The sequence below is a fragment of the Belonocnema kinseyi genome, chromosome 4 (genome assembly GCF_010883055.1).
Source record: "Belonocnema kinseyi isolate 2016_QV_RU_SX_M_011 chromosome 4, B_treatae_v1, whole genome shotgun sequence".
NCBI classification, from domain to species: Eukaryota; Metazoa; Arthropoda; class Insecta; order Hymenoptera; family Cynipidae; genus Belonocnema; species Belonocnema kinseyi.
In genome coordinates this window covers 14,323,012-14,346,055 of record NC_046660.1, presented here as the reverse complement: position 1 = coordinate 14,346,055, position 23,044 = coordinate 14,323,012, and the positions used below count along the sequence as shown (strand labels likewise).

The window sequence follows — 23,044 nt, the reverse complement described above, 5'->3', positions numbered from 1 at the left end:
TTTTAACTCGATGTGTATTTAAATGTTTGCAGATCTCAGCACTACATTGACAAATATGTTAAAATATTGAATATTATTTCTTATTGCAAAAAAAAACAACACTTTTTGTTTATTTTCACTTAAAATTATGAGTTGCGTAGTATTTTTTCAGTAAAATCTACATTTTCCAGCCCATCTCACCCACACCCACATCCCACCCACCCAAATTCTTCTTCACCCAAATCTTTTTAATTAAAAACATAATTATTTAGTTGAAAATTTAATTTTTTAAAATAACTTTTTGTGGATATCTGAACAACTGGACACTATTTTTTTCAAGATTTCTAAGGAAATTTAAAAAAAAATGTTCTCGATAATAATTTTAAGTGAATATTTTTAAATATTTTGAAAAAAATACGTATTGAAGTTCTGAAAACATTTTAGATATAATTAAAAATTTGGAAAGATTTAAACAAATTGAATACAAAATATAAATTCTTTGTAATTATAAAAAATGCAGAAGCTTTTTAACAATATTGACGCGATTCAAGAGAATTAAATTTTTTCAGATACCTAGAAAAATGTGGTATGATTTTTCTGTCAAATTAATTTTGAAAATATTATTGAAATTCTTAAAAATATACCCAAGCCAATTTTCTTCTGGTTAAAAAGGTTTTCAAAAATTATATTGGAAATTTGATTTTTTTTAATGCTGAGAATGTGTGATCAATTGCCAAAATAACTTAAAAATTCGAAAGAATAACGAAATTGCTAAAAAAGTATTTTAAGACAATTTTAGGAATAATCCAAATCAGTTTAAACAAGTACAAGTTCTAAGCTGAATCAAATTTTTCCTACATTTTGGAAAAATTCTGTGTATTAATAAAAAAATTTCGAAATGTCTAGATACGTTTCTGAAATAAGTGAAAACTTAAACAAATTTATTTTTTCAAGAATCGTTAGAAAATTATATTTCTATAATCTTAAAAGCGAAAAAACTCATAAAATTAATAATTAGTTAATGAAGTTATTGAAATTCCTGGAATAGAAAATATTCGAAATTCAATTTGTTATAATTTTTTGCATAATTTACAATGTTTCAAAAATGTTCAAAAAATGTTACAGTTAAATTTTCAATTAAATACGAATTCTCAGATAAAAAAAAAATTAATAATTTTTCACCAAAAACTTTTTTTTAACAAAAAAATTTTAGAGCAAGGTATATTAATTTTTGTTTATCAAACAGTTTTATTTTCCACTATTAAATAAATTTTCAACTCAATCATTAAATTTTTAGTTGAATTTTTAACTTTTTAAATTTATATTTTTAGACGCAGTCATTTCATCAATTGCAATTTTTACGGCTTTAATGGAATTTGTTTTAATTAATCCCTTTGCATTAAATTTGATCTTTTTGTCGAAAATTCAACTATATTGTGAATTTTTTTTTTCATTTACAGAAAATTTCATTAAAAATATTCAAGTTTCAAGCGAAAAATACAACATTGTTAAAAAGCACTTGAATTATCAACAAAATCGTGAAATTGTCAACAAAAAAATGCTCCCTCAAGTAAAAATAAAAATGCAGCTGTTGTATTTTTGGTTGAAAATGGATGTATTATATTTAACATTTTTATTTTTTGCTAGGAAATTAATCTTCCCTATTTATATTTGATTTTCTCAGTGAAAAATGTAATATTTTTTGTGCAAGATTTGTCTTTTTTCTTAAAAATCAAACCATTTATACTTTATTATTGCATTATTTTTGTGTTAAATATTTATTTTTTTCGGGTTGAAAATTCATTGTTAAATTCCGGTGTAGATATGTCAGCGAGAAAAGATATTTTATGTCTCAACGGTGAGAAGGAATTTGTACACGAAAGCTGAAGTTAAATAAACATTAATTTTTTTAGTCTACGAATGACTAAACATAATTATTTTAATGCGGGTTACACATAGCAGACATCGAAAGATATTTCGAAACCCATAATCACGTCGAAAACATTTGAAGGAATAAAAGAAATTTTTATTGCAATAGCTGGAAAAATATTTTGAAATAAATTTTATACATATTTCGATTTAATATTTGGGTGGTCCAAAAAGGCAATAAAAATTTCGTTCTTGAATTTTCATTCATTTCGCCGAAAATTTGTTTGAATTTAAAAAACTTGAATCCATTTTTTTAAATTAAATTCAGAGGTGGCGGCAATCTTTTGGAATTTACACGTATCTTCCATGAGGAAAAAATTCTTTTTTGTACATTTTATTCAGAATCATCGATATTAGGTGATATTTATAATATGATGTTTATAATGACAATTTAAATAATTTATTAATGTATTTACCAATTTCCTCTAAGAAGAGAGATAGACAGTCACAGTTTTCTGAAAAAATTTCACGTTTTGTATAATATTCAATTAGAGTTACATACTTAATTATTTACAAAATTTATTATTTTTCATAATAAAATTATCTTTGAATAATGCTAGATGGTTCTATTTCTTCTGCATTTTTAAAACTTTTTCCCCACTCTTCAATTAGAGTTAAGTAATAAGTAATTAAAGTTGACAAAATACTTTCTTTAAGCCATTTGTCAATATTGATAATAATATTCTTTTTGCTTAATGTAGAAAGTCACGGGGTTTTAAATTTTTAACTTATTTTCTATTTTTACTTGGAGGGACTTAATAATTAATAAAATTAAGCAAAAATCATTGTTTATAAAAATTAGCATTTTTCATTAGCATTAAAAATTCAAAGCTAATTAAGCAGTTCAAAATGGAATTATTAAAAAAATTAAACTTTCAAATAAAAATAATTTCCAATTAGAGGCCATTCAAGTTTTAAGCTTTCGGATTAAATTTTAGAAATCGATTTTTTTAAATTTCATCGTTAAGAGTCTAAAACATAATGATTCGGAAACTGCGGGTTTCGACGATTTCAGATTTTTAACTTTTTTTTAAATGTTTAAAAAAGGAATTATTACAACGTTTCTCATAAACGGAATGAGATACGCAAAGAAAAAAGCATTTTGGAATTCAACTAGAAAATTGTATATTAGTATATAAGTTATAATTAATAAAAAGTATAATAAGAAAATTCATCAATTAAAAACTCAGTAAATCCCAATAAAATGAAGTAATTTAAAATAATAGTCCAGATATTAAAAACAATCCATTTTTAAATACATAATAACCATGTTTTGAATATGAAGAGTTTATAAAATTTCTGAAATGGACACAGATAATTTATAATATTATCAAATCTAGCAGATAAAAAAAAATTCATAAATTACAATTAAAACTCCTCGGAAAAGATACTTGAAAGAGGTTGTGTATAACTTCAGATATTAAAAAGTAAGAAATTTGAAATTCTATTAATTTGAATGATTAAAAATTTGTACTAATTTCCAGCAGTCATTTAATTCCTAACTACAGGCCTCGGACTCACCACACTATTAAACTATTTAAAACTTTTCTTCAACAATGACACCATTTTTCTACTATTTCGAAAAAATTACACGAAATACATTATTTTGAAATAAAAAAGTCCAATTTTCAACAAAATTCAGAAACTTTTATCCAAATAGTTGAATTTTCAACTCAGATAAACTTCCATCATAAAGCGCGAATTTTTAACAAATTACATACATTTTCTACGAAATAACAATTGTTTTCTAACAAACAGGTTAACCGGAATGATAAATTTTCAAATAAATAGGTACATTTCCTACCCAAGTATTGATTCTTTTGGTCAAAAATACGAATTTTCTACAAAACAGTTAAAAAAAGTAGTATTGTTCATTATTATCATTATATTTTAAGTTAACAGTTTTTGTAAACATATACATTTTAAAGTTTTATTTATAATACATTTTTTGACATTTTGAACGGTAAAAATGAGGAAGAATTACTTTTTTATTTATTTTGGACAAAATTATCGCATCAATTAAAAGTTTTGTGATCGTAATAACAATTTAAAATTCTAAAATTTCAGCAGCTTTGAATACAAAACATTTAATTTAGTTTACAGTTAACAATTTTAAAACTTGAATCATTTTGAACTGAAAATTATTTTTATTTGATAGTTAAAATTTTCGAAAAATTAATTTTAGACGCAATAATATTAGCTTTGAATTTTTTATAATACAGTTTTCACAATTATAATTTACAAATATTTCAATTTTTAAAGTTTTGAATTTTGTTTCATTTTCAAAATTTTAATCTAAAATAATTATATTTAGAGATTGTTTAATTTAAAAGCAAAATTTTTATTGCTTCTAATTTATTTGGGATTATTTATTTTTTATAAAGAAATTGATAAGTTTACAATTGGAATTTTTCAAAGAACCCTCAAATATGTCAGTAAAACCAGCCCGCCCACTCTTAATTATCGAGTTTTCTATAGCCAACTGAGTTGCGCCCCAAATGCGCCACTGATCAGAATTGTTGCACCACAAATTGTAGGAGTTATATCAGGTGTTACGCGGGAAGAGAGTTAGCGTCACGCTATCCCCCTCCTATTTGAAAAATAAAAATTTAAACCACATGATCTTGAAGATCTTCAAATGCGCTAATATGCGCCATAAAGAAAAAATTTTGCGCTACATTGATAACCGAGTCATGAGCGATAAAAATGGGTGGGGGGGGAGGGGGGGCGTCATATTTCTAAACTTATAATATTTTTTCGAATTCATCATACATGTCCTTGATAACTTCAAATGCGCTCAAATGCGCCACCACTAAACAATTTTGCGCTAGCTGATTAACAAAAATATGATATTGTGGAGGAGGGGGGCAGTGTAACGCAGGTGTTAAATCCTTAAAAGTGATGTGCAATATAAAGTTAGGAACATGGCTTCATACGTCTTCAAATGAGCTGATATGCGCCTTAAATTTTTTTTTAATTTTGAAAATTGTCTAAGATATGGAGATAAAAAAATTTTACCAGACGGGAAAAATACAATTCAGCTAATGTAGTTCAAATACAAATAAAAAATACATACCAGTACTTTGAAATATTATTTGAAATACATGTTAGAATTATATTATGTAGTTGAGGTATTTTGTGTAGTTTCTTGAAAATGCTTTCTAATATATCAGCATATGTACATGGCTGCGCCGTAGAGTTCTGTAATGCTCATGTCTGCGCAGTAGAGTTCTGAAGTGCTCATAGCTGCGTCGTACAGTTCTACGATGCAGATGGTTACTCAGTAGAGTTCTGTAATGAAAATATCTGCACAGTAGAGTTCTATTGTGTTCATGGATGTACTGTAGAGTTATGTGATGTTCATGGATGCGCAGTAGAGTTCTGCGATGGACATGGCCGCGTAGAAGAGTTGTACGGTACACGTGACTGTGCAGTAGAGTTACGTGATAAGTACGACTGCGCAGTAGATTTATGTATGTGCGCAGTCATGTCCTACTTCACGTAGGGGTGTACAATATACATTCACTGTATATATCAGATAATAACATTTCTATTATAGGTAGAAATGCGCAGTATGTATATCTGGGACATGGACCTGCGAAAAATGTATCTATAAAACATACAACTTCGCAGTATAGCTTTGAATACATGAGGAACCGCAGTTAAGCCTATAAGTGCTAATGTGTATATTATATCACATAATACTACGCAGTAGTGTCCTGCAGTACTCAGAACTGCGCAATGGCGACATGTGGTAAGTCAGACTGCGCAATAATACACGCTCGTCAATTCTGCGCAGTAGACATTCATGAGAAACATATTTCAACAGTAGGTATATATGGGACTTTAAACAGCGCAGTATAAGTTTTCAGTAAAATAAACTGCATGGTAGATATTTAAGATATGTACGGATGCTCAGTATGTATTTATGGGACGCGGAAATGAGCAGTATGTATTTATAAAACATAAAAGAGCGCAATATACATTTGTTGTAAATTAGGATACGTAGTAGAGTCTTGCAGTGCCCAAGGCTATGCGGTAGAGATTCATGTAATGTCAGGTTGAGCAGTAGAATGTTGTAGTGTTGAGAGCGTAATGCTGCGCATAATCGGCCTAAAATATGTACGGATGCACACTAGAGATCTGCTAAACACTAGACTGCGCCTTAAACGGTTTTTGACATCATTCTGCGCAGAAGAGTCCTGCAGTGATCAGAACTGCGCAATAGAGACATATGGTAACTAAGGCTGCGCAGTAGACTCATTATATTGAGGACTACTGATTTAGTGTAGATGGAACATAAAACTGCGCAGTAGACTTTATTAATAACATGGACTGCGCGGTAGATATCAAAGATATGTAGGGATGCGAGGTAGGTATTTATGGAACATACGAATGCGCAGTATACTTTCGTGGTAAATTAAGGAGACGAAGTCGAATTTTACAGTGCTAAGGGCTACGTGATAGAGTAGTAAACTGAAATATGTAGGGATGCAAACTAGAGATCTTCAAAACACTAGGCTGCGCTTTATACAGATTTTCACATCATCATGCGCAGAAGAGTCCTGTAGTGCTTAGAAATGCGCAAATTTATACTGCGCGGTATATGTATAAGATATGTAAGGATGTGTAGTCGGTGGTTTTAGGACATAGAGCTTCGCATTAATTATTCATCTGACATATACCTGCCCAGTAGATAAGTGTTGCTGCGCAATAGATACCTACAGTATCAAGAAATGCGCAGTAGGTATTTATAGAACATACATATGCGCAGTATAATTTTGTGGTGAACTACATTTGGCGGGTTTTCAGTGTATTTATATGGTATCTACTTATTTCGATTACTTAAGAGTTTCGGGTTCTCGTAAGTCTTCATTGATTAACCTAGAATATATTTGAAATTGGTGTCTAATTGAAAAAGTTTATTAAGATAATTTCATAAGAATAGTTTTAAAATATATTTCATATCAAGAAGAAATTTTAATTTACGTTTCTTAATCTTTGGAAAAAAATTCTCAATTTTTCAAAAATTTTCAAAATGTTAAAAAGCTTATCACTTTTTGAATTTATGTCGAAATTAGAAATTTCAATAGGTTGATTTGCTAATAATTTTGTCACATACGAAAAACTTTGACAAAAATTGGTAAAACTCTGAAAAAAATGTCATTTCAAGTTTAGTAAAAGCTCTTTTTGAATTTTGGTCTAATCCAAAAATTTAACGGACATAGTTTTTAAAAATACTTGATATCTAGTGCAACACTTTCAACAAAATTTCCTAAAGTATTCGAAAAACATTTTCTTTCTGTTTAAAATTTTTTTTTAAATTTTAAAAGTATATAACGTTTCTAATTTTCATAAAAATTGAAATTTTTTTTGGAAATATTGAAAATGCTCTAAGTTCTTTAGTTATGGCTAAAAATATATGGTTGACGAACATAATTTTCATTTTGGTGCCCTTAAAAAGTGTATCAAAGGCAACAAAATTTCAGGTCTTTAAAGATTTCTAAGAACTTAAGTGATTTTAAGGAATTACTAGGGACTTGGCGGAATGTTAATGTTTCTTTTTAAAGTATTTCAAAATAATCCATAAATAGTTCAAAAAGATTTAATGATTTACAAGAGATTTTATAAGATTTTACGACAGTTTTAGTGATTTTAAAGAAAGTCAAGCGAGTTATTGAAAAGTTATTAAAACAGATGCAATGAATTTTAGGAGATTTCAAGGTATTTAAATAAATTGATTGATTTAAGGGTTTTCTAGATATTTTAAGATATTTTAATATATTTTTAGGAGTATTATTGGGTTGTAAATATTATATTATATTGCGTTTTCATATTCGGATTATTTAATTTTTTTTACATGAAGATATTATTAGTATTTAACTATTTTCTCATTTTATTGAATTTCTAAATTTTATCATATACGAATTTCTATATGCACGTTTTTGTAATAAGCTCAATTAATATTTAGTAATTAGTTTAAACGTATCAGAGTATTTTCATAAAATGTAATGCAGAGAGACTGGAGTGCCCAAAGGACAGGCAGAATAGCGCAGGATGAAATGATCTCATTGGAGCGCGTTCCAAATATTCGACGGGGAGGGAGAACTCTTGGACTAAGGTTCTCACTCCTGCCTCTACTTCGATAGGAGTGGGCGAAACCTCGCTCTCGGCCGCGCGCTTTTAACATAAAAGAGCGTGTTTCTGCTACACTGATTCATTTATAAACATTAGAATAGGTTTATGATCTGAATCAAGTTCTCAAGGGCTTTAATAATTTCCGGGTTATCAAGATTTTTAAGAATCGCTAGATTAACTATACTGGGTCGAGCTTTCAGGTTATAGGGGAAAAGAGTGAATTCTTTTGGATAAACTAAGTTGCAAGCATTTCTATCAATGAAGTCATGGATTGTATTTCCATTTTTATTTTGCAATAGCAGTTCCAGTTGATATGTTTTGCATTCAGGTCCATGCGCTTCTACTGTTTTTAGATTTTTTACTGGCACTTCAATGCATGGAATTTCGTTTTTAAAGTACAGGGCCACTCCCCCCGCAGCTCTTTTACCTATTCTATCCTTTCTGTAACATATATATCCCGGTATTCGTGATTTTGATTTTGAGTAAACCACGTTTCTCCAACAATTAATATATCTACCATATACTATTGGAGGAAAGTAGGTACTTCGTGTATTTTATTTTGGAGCCCACCTGCATTCCAGTGGGAAATTTTTAATAAATATTCGTGTCTATTACTAGCCATCGAGTTCAACAGCTAGCTCGTGCAGGGCTTGTAGTCTTTCGAAGTCAGTCTGACATGCTGACATTTTATCTCTGAGTCGAAGGGCCATTTTAAAGAACTTACCTAGATCACAGATTTGGTTGTCCCACGTTTATGGGGACCCACGCGGAGGTAGTAGGTACTTATGTGGACTTTTGATTTGTGGAGTCTTAGGTAGAGCTGGAAAATTCCTCTGAAGATCTCCAGTATATCCTTTTACGTTGGTAATTTTTCTCTGTATCTGTCTTTGCCGTTGCATTCTGAATTGTTGAACCTTTCCAGATGAAGTATGCATGCTTCACATCCTGTGAAGTTGGCTGAATGGTCTCTTTTGCAGTTTACGCATTTAGGTTGGTCTTTGTCTCGGATATTTTTGCAGTCTGCTGTGAGGTGCTCTTCGAGACACTTTACACATCTTAGTTTAGCATAGCAATGCTGCGTACCATGTCCGAATCTCTGGCTCCTAGGACATTGAGTGACCATTTTAGTGTTCCTAAAGTGTTCACATCTGATCGTCATGTAGCAGGCTGCTTTTATTTTGAAAGCATCCTGCGGTTTCGCATCCTTATGGAGAGTTACGAGGTAGAGTGGATTTCCCCATGTTGCTTCTTCCGATTTCTGCTTCATGCTCACGACGTTGTCAACCTTTAATCCTTGTTCCTCGAGGCTATGTTTCGCGTTTTCTGTGGCAAAATGTCCTAGTCCATGTATGACTAGTTTTTTAGTCTTTTCTCCCCTTGTTGCATAAGTGTGAAATGAGATTTGATTTTTAACTAGAAGGTCCTTTATGCTTTAATGGTCCTCTTTACACTTTCTGCATTGTGTTAATAAGTATCGCAAAGTCCTCTATAGTATGATCTAGGATAATTGGTGTTATTTTTTTTTCTTCGCAGCGTTGCTGCTTTGGTCTTTGTCCGTGCGGAGTGACTTTCCATGCTGGTGCGTTCTTTTTCCACGGGTCTCCTTCTGTCGCTCTGATTTTCGGTAGGCAATTTTTCTGCTTCTTCCTGCTCCGTCTGAGATAAATCAGTGATGTCTGCATCTTCCAAAGTTTGAAGTTCATCAAATCTGTTTGACAGTTTCAGTGGTTCGCTGCTGTTGACTTTGCAGTAAGGTTTAAGAATCCGAACGTTTTTGTCAGTACAGTCCCTGACCATTACTTTCTGATTATTAGGCATTTTTCCCAAGGTGCATGACAAGGCTATATGCCCTTCCGCCCTATGAGAGTGACGCGCGCCACACGCCTTCGCCAAAGTATTCAGGACAGATGCGAGCCAAAGACCTTCACCTGCCTGAGAGCACAGTCATTATGAAAAAATGTTCAGTACAGAATTCTGAAAGGGTAAAGAAAAAGGTATATCCCACCATCGCTGAGTCCAAATGGCCCATTATTCAAAAATAAAGATAAAACTGAAATCATAGAAGATCGTCTTGAAAAAATGCATAAATTAACTGGGGAAATAGGTGATGCTGACCACAATATAAAAATAGAAGAACTTTTCAATGAAATCACTACACTAGAATCAGACTTAGATAACACTCAACTAGCAACGCCTAAGGAAATCAATGGAGCCATAATGAGAACAAAATCTAAAAAAGCCCCTGGTTTAGATGGAATTCAAAACTTAGTACTTAAATACCTCCCTAAAAAAGCTGTAGTCCAAATTACGAACATAATAAACGCGTGTTTAAAGCAGGGTTACTTTCCAAAAAGTTGGAAAAAAGCTAAAATTTTGCCTATATTCAAATCCGGAAAAGATAATTCCGGTGGCAGTTTACCAAGATCGTTCGACGATCTTAAGTTAAGATCCAACTGTGGTTCTCAAATGGAACGAGCAACAGGTCCCTTATAGATTCGTGCCTTCGACTCGAAAACGTTTGGAAGATATCAAACTGTACTCAGTGCGTAAACCAAATCTGCGCAATTCAGAAGAGCGAGACTTATCCTAAATAATTTTTTTGGCGACATGGTTACTCCGGGATATTGGAGTAACTGAGCTACCTTTCTTTCACAATCTTTCCCTGTTACACGTCTATCCTTCTAATTCGTCCTTTCCACCATTGAGACCCAAAAGAAGGCTTTAAGGGTCTTAAAGAATTTAAAGTGAGTTTTTGAAAAGTTAATGAAAAAGATTTTAATGAATTTGAAAAAATTCAAAGATTTTAAGGGTTTTACAAATATTTAAAGGAATTTAAGAAAAATTAAGGGGTTTTAAGAGATTTGAATTAATTTTAGTCAATTTCGAGAAACTTCAAAAGACTTCAAATGATTCTAAAGAAGTTCAAGGGATTTTAAAAAAATTCTGAAGAGTTTAAGGATAATCAAAAAATCTTACAGGATTTCGAAGGATTCAAGTGATTTTAAGAAACAACCAGGGACTTGACGGGATTTTAAAGCTAATTTTCAGAGGATTTTAAAATATTTTCATAAGTTTTAGTAACTTTAAAGAATGTTCAGCATGTAATTTCAAAAAATGTTAAGTTATTTGCAAAAAGTCAAAGATTTTTGGGATTGTCAAGAGATTTAAAGGAATTTAAGATTATTTAAAATATTCTACGTAAAGAAAATTAATTTCAGCCAAATGCGAGATACTTTAAAATAATTAAAATGATTGCAAAGAATTTGGAGGAATTTAAAAAAAAAACTCGGAGAAGTTTGAGGATTTTCAAGAAGTCTTGTAGGCTTTCTAAGAATGATTATAGTCTTTGATAATTTTTGTTTTCTAAAAGTGCAAAAATAATTACTTCACATCTTTGAAAAACACACTTTAACGAACAACCAAAATTCAAAAATGTTTGACCGCCAACTATCCCAACAATGCAACCTAACCTCAATCATGGTACAATATATTTTTTCTTGACGGATTGTCCAAATCGTGTTAGCCTGACTTTAGTAACATGTTCCTATATACGTTTGCTTACCGCTCTCACGGTTTCTCCAATATAGACTTCTCCAAAAAAAGAAAAAAACAAGAGATTTTATGTACTGCTACCCTACTGGGGGGTGCATGTTTGTTCTGTGACACCTTGGATGGAGGTTAAGATGGTCGTTTCTCTCTCTCTTTCTTTCATAGGTTGTGTTGACTTTTTTTTGAGTGTATTTTTTTGTGCTTTATAAATTTGTTTGTTTGTTAAACCGTTCTGTATTAGGATTTCTTGAACGTTTTGTAATTCCTTTTGTAAGTTATATTTATCTTTCATAGAGATAGCTCTGTATACAAAGGAGTTGATGACTAATTGTTTTTGAAATGGGTGGGGGTGGGTGGAGGCATGTTGATATCTGTTTGTATGGTTGGGTTTTCTGTGAAATTAATATTCTAATGTGTTATCGGATCTTTTGTAAATATGAGAATGTAGTGAATTGATGAAATCGAAAAACTTATATAGCACATCTCTACAACGTCACTAGATGGTAGAAGTGTTATCAACGTAAAGGAACCAAAATTCCGGTTTAAGCTTCAATTGGTTACCGATTATAGTTTCTAGATGTTTCATAAAGATTTTGGCTATTAGATGTGAGATTAGGGATCCCGTAAAGGATCAAGAATGAAGTAATAGGAATATTTTTTAAAAATAACAGCAATTTTAGAGAAAGCTGTGCTTGCAATCCCTGAGGTAGCCATATCAGACTTACGCCGGCTACGAAAAGTTAAGAATAAAGACTCCGCTATAATTCAATTAATTGCATCGCGATCGGTAAGGATGTTCTTCTTGAAGATAGTTAAATTTAGAAAACAGGAGCTTATAGTTGCAAATGATCGTACAATGCAAGAAATAGAGCAGCAAAAACAATTAATTCTCCAAACAACCAGCTTGAAAAAACGGTGAATAAACTCTATGATGAAGGGAAACAAAATCTTTGTGGATGACAAGGATATATGCAACGAGGAGATGGACGCGTGCATTCAACAAAGCAAGCGTAAGCTAAAAAGGATGTCGAGACACGGTTAAAGGAAAAACCGGATGACGCCGGCAAACGTACAAGTAAAAAAGAGAGCGACCACTCACACGAGTTCTGGCAGGTACAAAAGCATCTTATAGTAGCTTAAATGCATAGATTAGTACCTGCTACTTGATAGAACGATCCTCTACGTCTAAAGATGATTAGCAAACAGATCTTCATCCTGGAGTTCTCAAATCTAAAAAACTCTAGTTATCGTTCAACAAGAGAAGCATTCTTTGTGTATATGAGATATGGGTATAATTTTTGAAGAAGAATACGTCTGATGTTGAAAAGATGCAGCTATCTTTTTTTAAACAGTTGTTGAATCTGCCCTCTTGCACGCCAAACTAGGTGATACGGCCGAAACACAGGGCAACCCCTGTGTTATTCTTTTGAGCACACTCTCTTGTCTTGAGAAAATTTGTCGAATGGATAATACGCAGTTTCGAAGTCAGTTTTTGGTATGGCTGATGGAGTTGGCACGCGCAATGGGTGGTGGAAATACGCATAACTGGTTTAAAGGACTGAGGAAATTTTTAGAGTTAGGTGGATTTCTGCAGGAACGGAGCACAGCTTTGATTAAAATTATACTAGAAAGTTATGGCATACTAGAAAGATATACCATACTAGTAAGATATGTCACTCGCTGGGCGTGTGGTAAGTTAAGGAAATAGAAGACTTATAACATGTTTTCCCAGACTGCCCGAGGTTTAGGGGTATTTGGTTTAAATACTTATCGGAGCATCAGGGAAGAGATCACTCGGAAGTGTTTAGAAAGAGAATAGTGTCTACAAACACGGTATCCGAATGCAAGAAATTTGTAAGATGAGCGTGTAAGCCAAAAACTAGTATAAAAGTGTAGTTCTCATTACTTTTTAGTAGAATTTTCATAGTTTTTACCGATATGTAAAAGACGAGTCATTTTTTAATATTATTATGTAAGTTCTGAATAATTGCCTTTTTAACAAGCTATAAGTTTTTTACTATTGCCTTAAAAAATATCACGGAAAACCAAATAAGTAATTTTCTACTAATCTTTAGTCATTATTTGCCTTGTGCCTGATAAAGAAAGCCGACTTTTTGTGATTTTTTCATTATTTTCTGGCATAAAATAAAACTTTCTACTCTCTTTACGTTTTCTCTAAGATGAGCCATTATTTGTTTACCGCATTATAATCAATATACTTTTCATCAGCCTCTGCCCCCCTGCAAACCACAATGCTTGGTTCATCAAAAAAATTTTGTGACAAGAAATTTTTGTGACAGAAATGCACGTGATGTGTTTGATTAATTTGGTTTCTTCGCTGATATGGCTTCCCGTATCAAGCATGTATAAAAAAGCAATTTTTAGCAATCCAATATTCTCTGACAAAGCAGTTCTTTCCTTTTAGCCTTGAAATAGCTTGCCAAATCCAATCTGATGATTTTTTAAAAGTTATTGTTCGTATATACTACAAACTACAGACAGACGGCATTGGTCAAAATAATTTTTTCTGACTCTGAGGTTCTTAAACGTAAAAACTCAATGAGAATTAAGTCAAATTCGCGTAACCTCGTATACATTTGAACACTTTCGCTGATAAGATATATTCCCACGTATTATTGTAAATTATTTTCTTAACCCCTTAGTATAATAAAAAAATCTTCAATGTGTTTCGATTATACTATTGGGATCGGAGATTGATTCAGGATTAACGTGAAAAACATAATATAGCGGGAGAAGTGTTGGGAATGGTTTAAAGGATATTTTTATCACCCTTTAACGATTCAAGCAAATAAATAAACGTCTTTTATTTATTAGGACTATTAGAGAAAAATTGACTAGTGTGTTTTTGCGTGTGTGTGTATTTTCGGAAAAGTTTGAGTTACCTGAAGAAGGGAACGTCAGACAGTGGGGGAAAAATTGATCAAATTTGCTGGTTGTCACAAATCTCTACCGATTTAAATAAAATTTTGTTTGAAGACTCAAAAGACTGTCCCCTTTAACGTATACATGCAGAGAAGACAAAATTAAAATTTAATTTGTAAAGACACATATATAAGTGTAAATCATTTTATATCTTATGTATCAGCCATAAGGCACATCAATTAATAATGACTTAGCTTATGCTAAGCTATTTTAATTGAAACAAAACACGACTAACCGCAAGTTTACAAACTCCAAGCTCTGAAAACCAAACCTTTCATATCCCCAACCAAATATCTCAAGCCCAAAAATACCAAACCCACAAATCCAAAGCCAACAAAACCCAATGCCACAAAACGAAATCCTACAAAACCCCAAGCGTACCAAAATCCTATCAAACAAAACCTAATTTCAAAATACCTAAGCTCACATACTTTAGGTCTACAATCCCAACCCCGCATATCTTAAGCCCAAAATCCCTAACCCCGCAAACCTCAAGCTTAGTTAAACTTTGAAATAATATTAGGAATCTTCGACAAAAAGGTGTTTCAACCCAAATTTCCAGACAAAAACGTTGAATACACAAGCAAAGAAGAAAAACTTTAAAATGAAACACTTTAACGTTTATCAAAAAAAAATTGCAAATTCGAATAAAGCAGATGATTTTTTTAATCGAAAAGACAAAGTTAAAAACAAAATTCTAGTTTTGATCCGAAAAAGATTTTAGATTAATTTTTCATCGTGAAAATATGAGTTTTAAATAAAATGTCAATTTTCTACCAAATAGCTTAATTTTCAATTGTACTTGTGCAGAAATCGCCAGGTATCTTCCCTGTTTTAGGCTTGGGCCAGTCTGAGCACCCCGAGCGTGGCTCTAGATTGTATTTTTTAATGGCTTGACCTAGAGCCCGGCTATAGTTTGTTACCTGAGAGAAGACGCTACTACAGGCGCGCATTTGAGTTGTTATTTCTTGATGGAGGCAGTCCTTGCCCTTTTTTTCACACGTAGTTTGTTTAATTTCTCTCTTCAATGGCCCCTTATTCTTAATTTAATATTTATTGCTTTCCTTGGGTTTTTAAAATAGTCAGAATGATTTTTAACAGATGTTAGCCATAAAAGAAAAGGACTTCATCGCGCGTAGGTTTCGAGTTATAGGGGTCCAGGCAGCTACTTGAGTTTCACTCACTTGCTCTTTTGTAGTTAAACAGTTAAAAATTATTAATTCTGCAATCCCTAACCTTAAAGTAATATATTCGGAATTTTTAAATTACTCCGATTCCAATAATATGTAATTTGTCCATAAATTTTGAAAAATCGAAAAGTGAGCAATGTCAAATTGAATACTGACCTAAAGTTTCTTCAATTGAACTTCTTCAAATTTTCACCTTTCCTATGCAAATAATATCTCATTGGAATCGGAAAAATTCGTCGATGCTGATTACGATATTTTCAAATCATTAGTTTTAATATATGTATTTTTTAATTTCGTTACATCGACGTGCCTATGGACAAAAGACCCCATCTGGAGTCAGTTAACCCAAACTGATGTCGGTCAAAAAACAGAAAAGTAGAAAAAGCATCAAACCCGCTGACGCTAGTCTCTTAAATCAATCTAGAAATTTTTTTCTTCTTAAATTGAAAGAGCTTTACTTCATATTGGCTAAAATATCTCAAAAAATCACGCCTTCTTGAAAAATTTAACAATGTGCTGTGCAAGGAAAACCAAAATTGGTCATTATATAGGGTCTTTTATCGGGGAATAAAGGATCGATAGGTAGTGGTAAAGTTCCTTAAATTGATAGCAGGTGACGTTGGATTATTTCGTGTAGTATCTAATTCCCACTCTGCAACTTTGTGTTTGCTAACAAGAATGTCATATAAGACAGTACAGTTTTATATTTTCGATAACGCGTAGGTAACACATTTTTATATCAAATCGCTCAAACATTAAAATTTTTTATTTTTCGATCCTCCCTATTCTTCCACCGAAAGGAGCCTATGTTTAAAAATAATTTCTAGCTGGATTACAAAAACATGTTACACCTAATTGGCAAAAATAAGCTGATAAAAATATTAGTATGCCAAAGGCTTTCTGAAAGATTATATAAAGCAGGAGACTTTTCTATTGAAGTATTACCAACATTGCAATCTAGATGACGTCACTATTTTAGTTTCTTTATTGTCTTAATTTTCAGATAAGGTAGCGTTATTTTTCCTTCGTGACAAGTACTCGTAAAAATCGATTTTTCCCTAGTTAAAAAGACAACTATTCTGTTAAAAAAGACTTGTAGAACCAAGACAAAGGCATCATCGGAACATGGTTAGCATCTCAAATGATACAATTGCAGTCCTTGCCTCAAGATGGAATCGATATCCTCGATAACAGATCAGGTTGGATATAAAAGTCGGAAATATAAGCTCTAAATTGGGTCACTTAACTCAGCATAATAAAGCAAATAGAACCAGAAAGCTAATAGACCATGTTAGTAAAATCATTTACCCTTCATACATTGAGGCATTGACACAAACAATTTTGGATGCATGGTTTGAATGAATTTTCATTGATAGACTTATTTTCTGTATACAATTTCAGAAAAGCGAGAAAAGATTTACGAAAATTGTTTGATATTTGCAGTTCCGTAAAATAATTTCTTCTAGTCCACACAAAAATTTACCCATTCTTTCTGTTTTGAAAAATGAAAATAATATTTTTTGGCCAGGCAAACCCCTCCAGTTTGACACGTATATTTCCCGTAATATAAAAAAATTTTTGTCAATTTTATTGCGAATATTCAAGATTATCAGAATTGAGTTGAAACTCAACACTTCTCCTCCGTATGATCAATATAATACGAAATGAATATAATTTTTTAGATATCAACTCATTAAGGCTGTACTGTAGATTTAACGTCGCATCAACTACATGGTCATTAGCGACGACTTTGATTGACAATTGTTTATATTATTCTTGTATGTTTATAAATATCGTTATTTGTGCTTGTTAACACTGGTAATCATACGACTAAATTCGTTCCTTGAGATTTATTTCTTTAAAAAAATTTAAAAGGTTCTGAAAAGTTGCTGGGTCGTTAAGCATCTTCCTCACTTCATTAGGTAGCCGTTGTGCTCTTCTCAAGTTGAGGTAATTTAAGCATTCAATTAGAAGATGTTTGACGGAGAGAGTTACTTCACAAACTTTACATTAATTTGTGTCTTATTTCAGAATCACATTGTAGTGGGTTAAATGGGTGTGTCCAATTCTAAGCCTTGTTAACGTTATTTGGTTCCTACGGTTTTCTAGCAGGATGTTGCTGTTTTCAAGGACCTGACTTTTTATTTCATGAAGTTTTGTCGTAGGAGGTGTTGTCCATACCTCATTCCAGATCTCGATGGTAGTTTCTCTGATTGTTTTGCGTAAGTCTCGCGGTTCAATTTCTACGAGTTCATCAAGTTCGGAAAGAGTACAGCCTGACTTCGTTAGTTTATCTAATGCAAAATATTGTTCTTCAACAAACATGCTGAAAGTAAGAAATCATTAAAATGTTATTGGCATTTTAGATTAATTCATGGTGTGCCACTTCCTTAAGGTTGACCTAGTGCCAATTCATTCATGAGGTAAATGTGCTAAAGCTCCGACAACATTGATGCCACCAGGACCCATATAACGAACGTAAGGGATGCCATGCATGTCATCCTCCTCCTCTATCGGAAGAAGTGTAGCTTCCAACCCATTATGAGGTGGTCTTCTTATATAACAAATGTATTCTGGAACTTCATTGCGAGCATTGGTCGCATGATTATTATTTCCATTATGTATCCCATTATTATTATTATGTTGGTTAATTGCTTGCGTGCCGTTTAAAAGACGTGCATGAAAAGTATTGTTTTCATCAATTATTGCGAAAGCATGCCCGAATGGTTCGTTCGCATCTGCTGGAATAAAATTGTCTGGTACATGTTGCAGAACTCCATAAAGTAAATTCCCAGGTATAATGGCACCGTTTCTTATTCTCTGGATAATGATTAAGTTTCTTAGAGGAATATTAAAAGAATGGATACTTGTAAGACTTGGATTAAGGCCATGCGGTTGTACATGATCCAAAGCACCATCTAAAAAAAAGGATTTATGAACTGTTTATATACTGAAAAAAACTGTTTGCAAGTGATAGCAATTTCAGACTTATATAACCGACACTCTGACCCATGATACATTTACGCTTCCCTATACTTTACCTTATAAATAATTCCTCTTATGTAGCCTGTCACTGTTACGGTCTAAAAACTTTCATATTTGATTCTCAATTATTTTTTCTATATCTTTCACTCATCCCTTTCATACTTTTCGTAAATTAGTTCCTTCCGATTACTTCTTTAGCTTAAAACCTATTAGTCCTCTAAAAAATTGTCAACTTACACCATACTCCACCATTCTTACACCATACTTCAGACTCCGCACCTTCTTAAGATGAGTGAAGTTCTCTTATTACCCATTCTCCTGCGTACTTATTCTAACTTTTCTTTCTTATTTCGGTATCCCATTTCAATATCACAACAATAAATCGTTCCCTCTTATATGTGCCTTAACCATTCAATGGCAAACTAGGGTACAAAAGAGCCTAGACATATAAATGCATGAGATTTCATGAAAATCTATTTGAAAATAATACTTCATCTAGATAAGGCTTTAAGGAAAAAGGTGCATTCCGCTAGCACCTACGCCATGGAATTAGGAAATTTTATTTATGCCATAATTCTGAGCTTTTCTTTGGCACTTATCTCAATTTTACGGCTCTCTTACTTTTCTAAAGAAAATAGAACTCAAGAGAGGAGCTACTTCCTAACAGCAACTACTTTTTACTGTTTTAGTTTGTGGAAGGTGAGACTTCTTTCCATAAATGAGATAGGGTTAGTTCCAGTGGGTCGTAAAATATTACTGTGAGGGTGAATATAGATTATGGATTCTTGGAAAGCTGTATGTGGTGATTATATTATCTTAAAATATGTTTACATTCTTATTAATGAGAGTGTAAGGTATTCGGCACTCACAAAATCCGAAAATCATACAATTTGATTGGTGTCTGTCTGTCTGTATGTGTGGTTACCTGAATGTAATAGGCACGTTAACTTTTGAAGGATTTGTCCAATCAAGTCAGCCTCTGATACACGTCTTGAGGTTCTCAAAATGATGGCTAAGTTCTTTAAGCAGATATTTCCAACAAAAATTAAAAATTTGTAGCATTTTGAAAATTTGAAATTTTTTTTCATTCAAAACTTGTGGAAATTTTAAAAATTTTCAGACAAAAATGTTAAAAGTTTGAGCTTTTTCAAAATTTGAATAACATTTTTTTGAGTTTTAAAAAATTTTGTGAAATTTGTTGATACGTGTCAAATAGAATTGCAAACTATCCTAATGACATTTTTAAATTCGATAAAACTTCAGAAAGTTTCATGCCTTTCAACAATTTTGAAAAATTTTTAAATAAAGGAAAAAAATTCTTTTTATACTTTAAGAAATATTAATCCAAATCTCTATTAGATTATCGTGAGAGAAGCGGGAGTATCTTCTAGATTCTTGGAAAGCTATATGTATTTAATTTTTCATTTTCAAATATTTTTTATTTTTATTATTTGAATTATTTCTTAAATACCTCAGCAAATAGAAAATGCGTAAATACAGATCAATGAAGCCTATGATTAAGACATCTGTTAAGTTATACCAGTGCAGAAATTCTAATTTGGATCTGATCGGGGCCAGATCAGGCAAAATGGGCTCAAATCAGGCTATATGGATGGGGCCAGAGTCGAAACGAAACGCGATGCCCGATCGGGCCCAAGCGCTGCGTCCAGATATAACCATGTCTGGCCCCGATCGGGCCCATATTAATTTATTTTTCTTATTCCTAATAACCAGAGATTCTTAAATAAAATAATATTAAAATCTAATATATCGCCTCCTTAACTTAAATTTGAGAACATAAATATCAGCTTATCCACCAGATCGCGATAAGAAAAAATTGGAGTATGTCAGACACTTTTTTTCAAGCAAACGGAAAAAGTCAAACGACGCAATATATCAGCCAGCATTTGTGTATGATAAACCATTTAACTATTTTGCAATATATTTTTGGTTCTAATTTCTAAATTGAAGCTGCTTTTAATTTCTATATTGAACTTGATTGTGGAAAGTTATTTTGAAATAAGTGGATTATGATATCGCACTGGCTCTTCAAGTTATTTTTACAAAAGCGAATATAAATAAGAAGGTTATATTTATATTTTATATAATTCGTTTTCACATTCAACAAATGAAATATTACTTTTTCTACTTTTCTTATGAATGAATAACCTCGTTTCGAGGTTAGGTTTCATCTTAACATTCTTAATAAATTTACTTATTATAGTCACGTAATTCAGAAATATTTTGAAGTATAATATACCTACGCACTCGTCTTGTGCTCACTTTTGGAATTTTTTCTCACTTATTTTGTCATTTTTACAAATAATAATTTAAATATTTTTGACGCTTGACACTTTACATTGACACTTGAGCGATTTGGAGTCAACCCACTTTAGTCCCCGAAATTAATGAAGCGCCATCTACTGGCAAGCTTGGCTGTTAAGCCGAGGTCTAGAGGGGGCCAAATTTACCAACCACAAAATTGTGTGCCCGATCTGGCCCAAATCGGTCATTGATTAGTCATTGATTAGTCAACTTGATACTTAGAAAATCAGAATGAAGAACGTTCAAGAATTGCCTGTAGCTCTAGAAAATTTTGATGATTGTCACTTCTTCCCATATGTTGCAGGATTTTAATCTCACAATGTGGCACTAAATCGATGAATTTATTTAAACATATTTTCAAATGTACATTTTTCTATTTCGATTTTTTATTGTTCACTTAGCAGTGAAATGTAGATCAGAATTAACATTCTTGAAATCCATATGATACATTATTTAAATTTGCCAACGCGGCATCCAATAGAGATATAGGTTGGAAATCTCTCTCAAATAATAATTATTAATTATCAATTTTATATTATATCTCAATAACATGCAACTTTTTTATTCAGTATTATTATTATTATTATAAAATATTAGGTACACTCACTTGAAAAACGAAGCAAAGCCACGTAGGCAAATAAAAGAATGACGATCTTCATCGTTTTACGATACAAGCAGAGAGTGTACTAAACTGTGAAGGTAATAAAGTCTTCTTTCGCAATAGAATATTGTTGTCTTTCATAATCTTATTTGTGCTAGTAAGAAATGCTAAAAACTTATGTCAGCAAAGAAAGATAATTTCCTAACCAAATTTCTATATTTTAAAGAAAAAAAAAATTTTTGTCCGAACAGTTGAATTATTAATAAAAAAATAATATTCTACCCAAATAATTGTCTATTAATAAGGGCGAATTTTAAAAAATAGTTCGATTTTTAAAGCAAAAAAAATGAATTTCAATTTAAAGAACTGATTTACGAACCAAGTAAGGTTCAATTTCAACCAGAGTAGAATATTTTCCAAACAATAAATTGCATTTTTCAAAGAAAAAAGTGAATAGTTACTATGCTTATTTGTAAGTCCAAAGTTTTCGGCCAAAAAAATTATGTAATTTGGAAGTAACGCTCGGGTGAATTGTAACACACATAACCTCGAAACATACACGCAGGTTGTTAGCAATATCAAAAATTTTTTGATAAAAAAAAAACACAAAAAAAGTGTGTGGGGACGTCCGTTAACATGTTCGCTATCATTTCTAAGATTTTGAAGGCGAAATTTTTCTTATCCTAGGGAAAAAGCCGGGGGAATCTAACGCTGAAAAAATCAATACTATTTCCTAAGCGCTATGCAAATTCATCTCATCACATTTTTCTAAATTAAAACTTTTTTTAATTAACCCACAAAAAATGTGTGGGGACGGCCGTTAGAATGTTCGCTATCATTTCCCAAATTCTTAATACAAAATATTTATTATTATAGAAAAAAAGATGGGGGAACCTAAAACTGGTAAGATCGACAATTTTCTAAGTATCACATGCCCTTAAAACATCAAAATTGGATTGTAATAATAGAAGGGTATTTTAATTGTAAAATTGGAGATTAAAATCAATTAGGGAAAGAAACTTTACGTGATAATATGAGCATGTTTAGCGCCAGATCTAGTTTGGACCATGAACAAGCAAAAAAAGAGAAATTTTTGTTTAATGTTTTCAAAAAAATCGTTTGTTTTGAATGGGAGAACTAGGGTTGATTGCCCAGATCAAGTTTAAAAGTTTTAAGGTATGAATTTTTCTCGTAGCTTAACCGGATAAGACAGGCAGCGCCCGCGGCGGCTAAAGCCTGAAATTTCCAGTGGATAGAAATTTGACATTTACACAAGGTAGCAGGTATGTATTGTTTTTAATTATAGTAAATAAATAAATAGATGATTGCTTTAAAAATGCATGTAACATTCTTTTAACGAAACTATGTAATAAAGGAAACTTTCTTGCAAAAAGATTTAGTGAAA

At 31.8% G+C, this 23,044-nt stretch overlaps 1 protein-coding gene across 1 annotated transcript in view; it reads right to left on the bottom strand.

The window, feature by feature from the left end:
- The window catches only part of LOC117171775 (nuclear transcription factor Y subunit alpha-like), a 46,919-nt gene extending 25,222 nt beyond the window's left edge, over positions 1-21,697 (bottom strand). Inside the window, exon 1 of the mRNA XM_033359384.1 lies at positions 21,646-21,697. Coding sequence (XP_033215275.1) covers positions 21,646-21,697 — 52 coding nt within the window. The remainder of the gene's footprint in view (positions 1-21,645) is intronic.
- Positions 21,698-23,044: the final 1,347 nt, after the last annotated feature.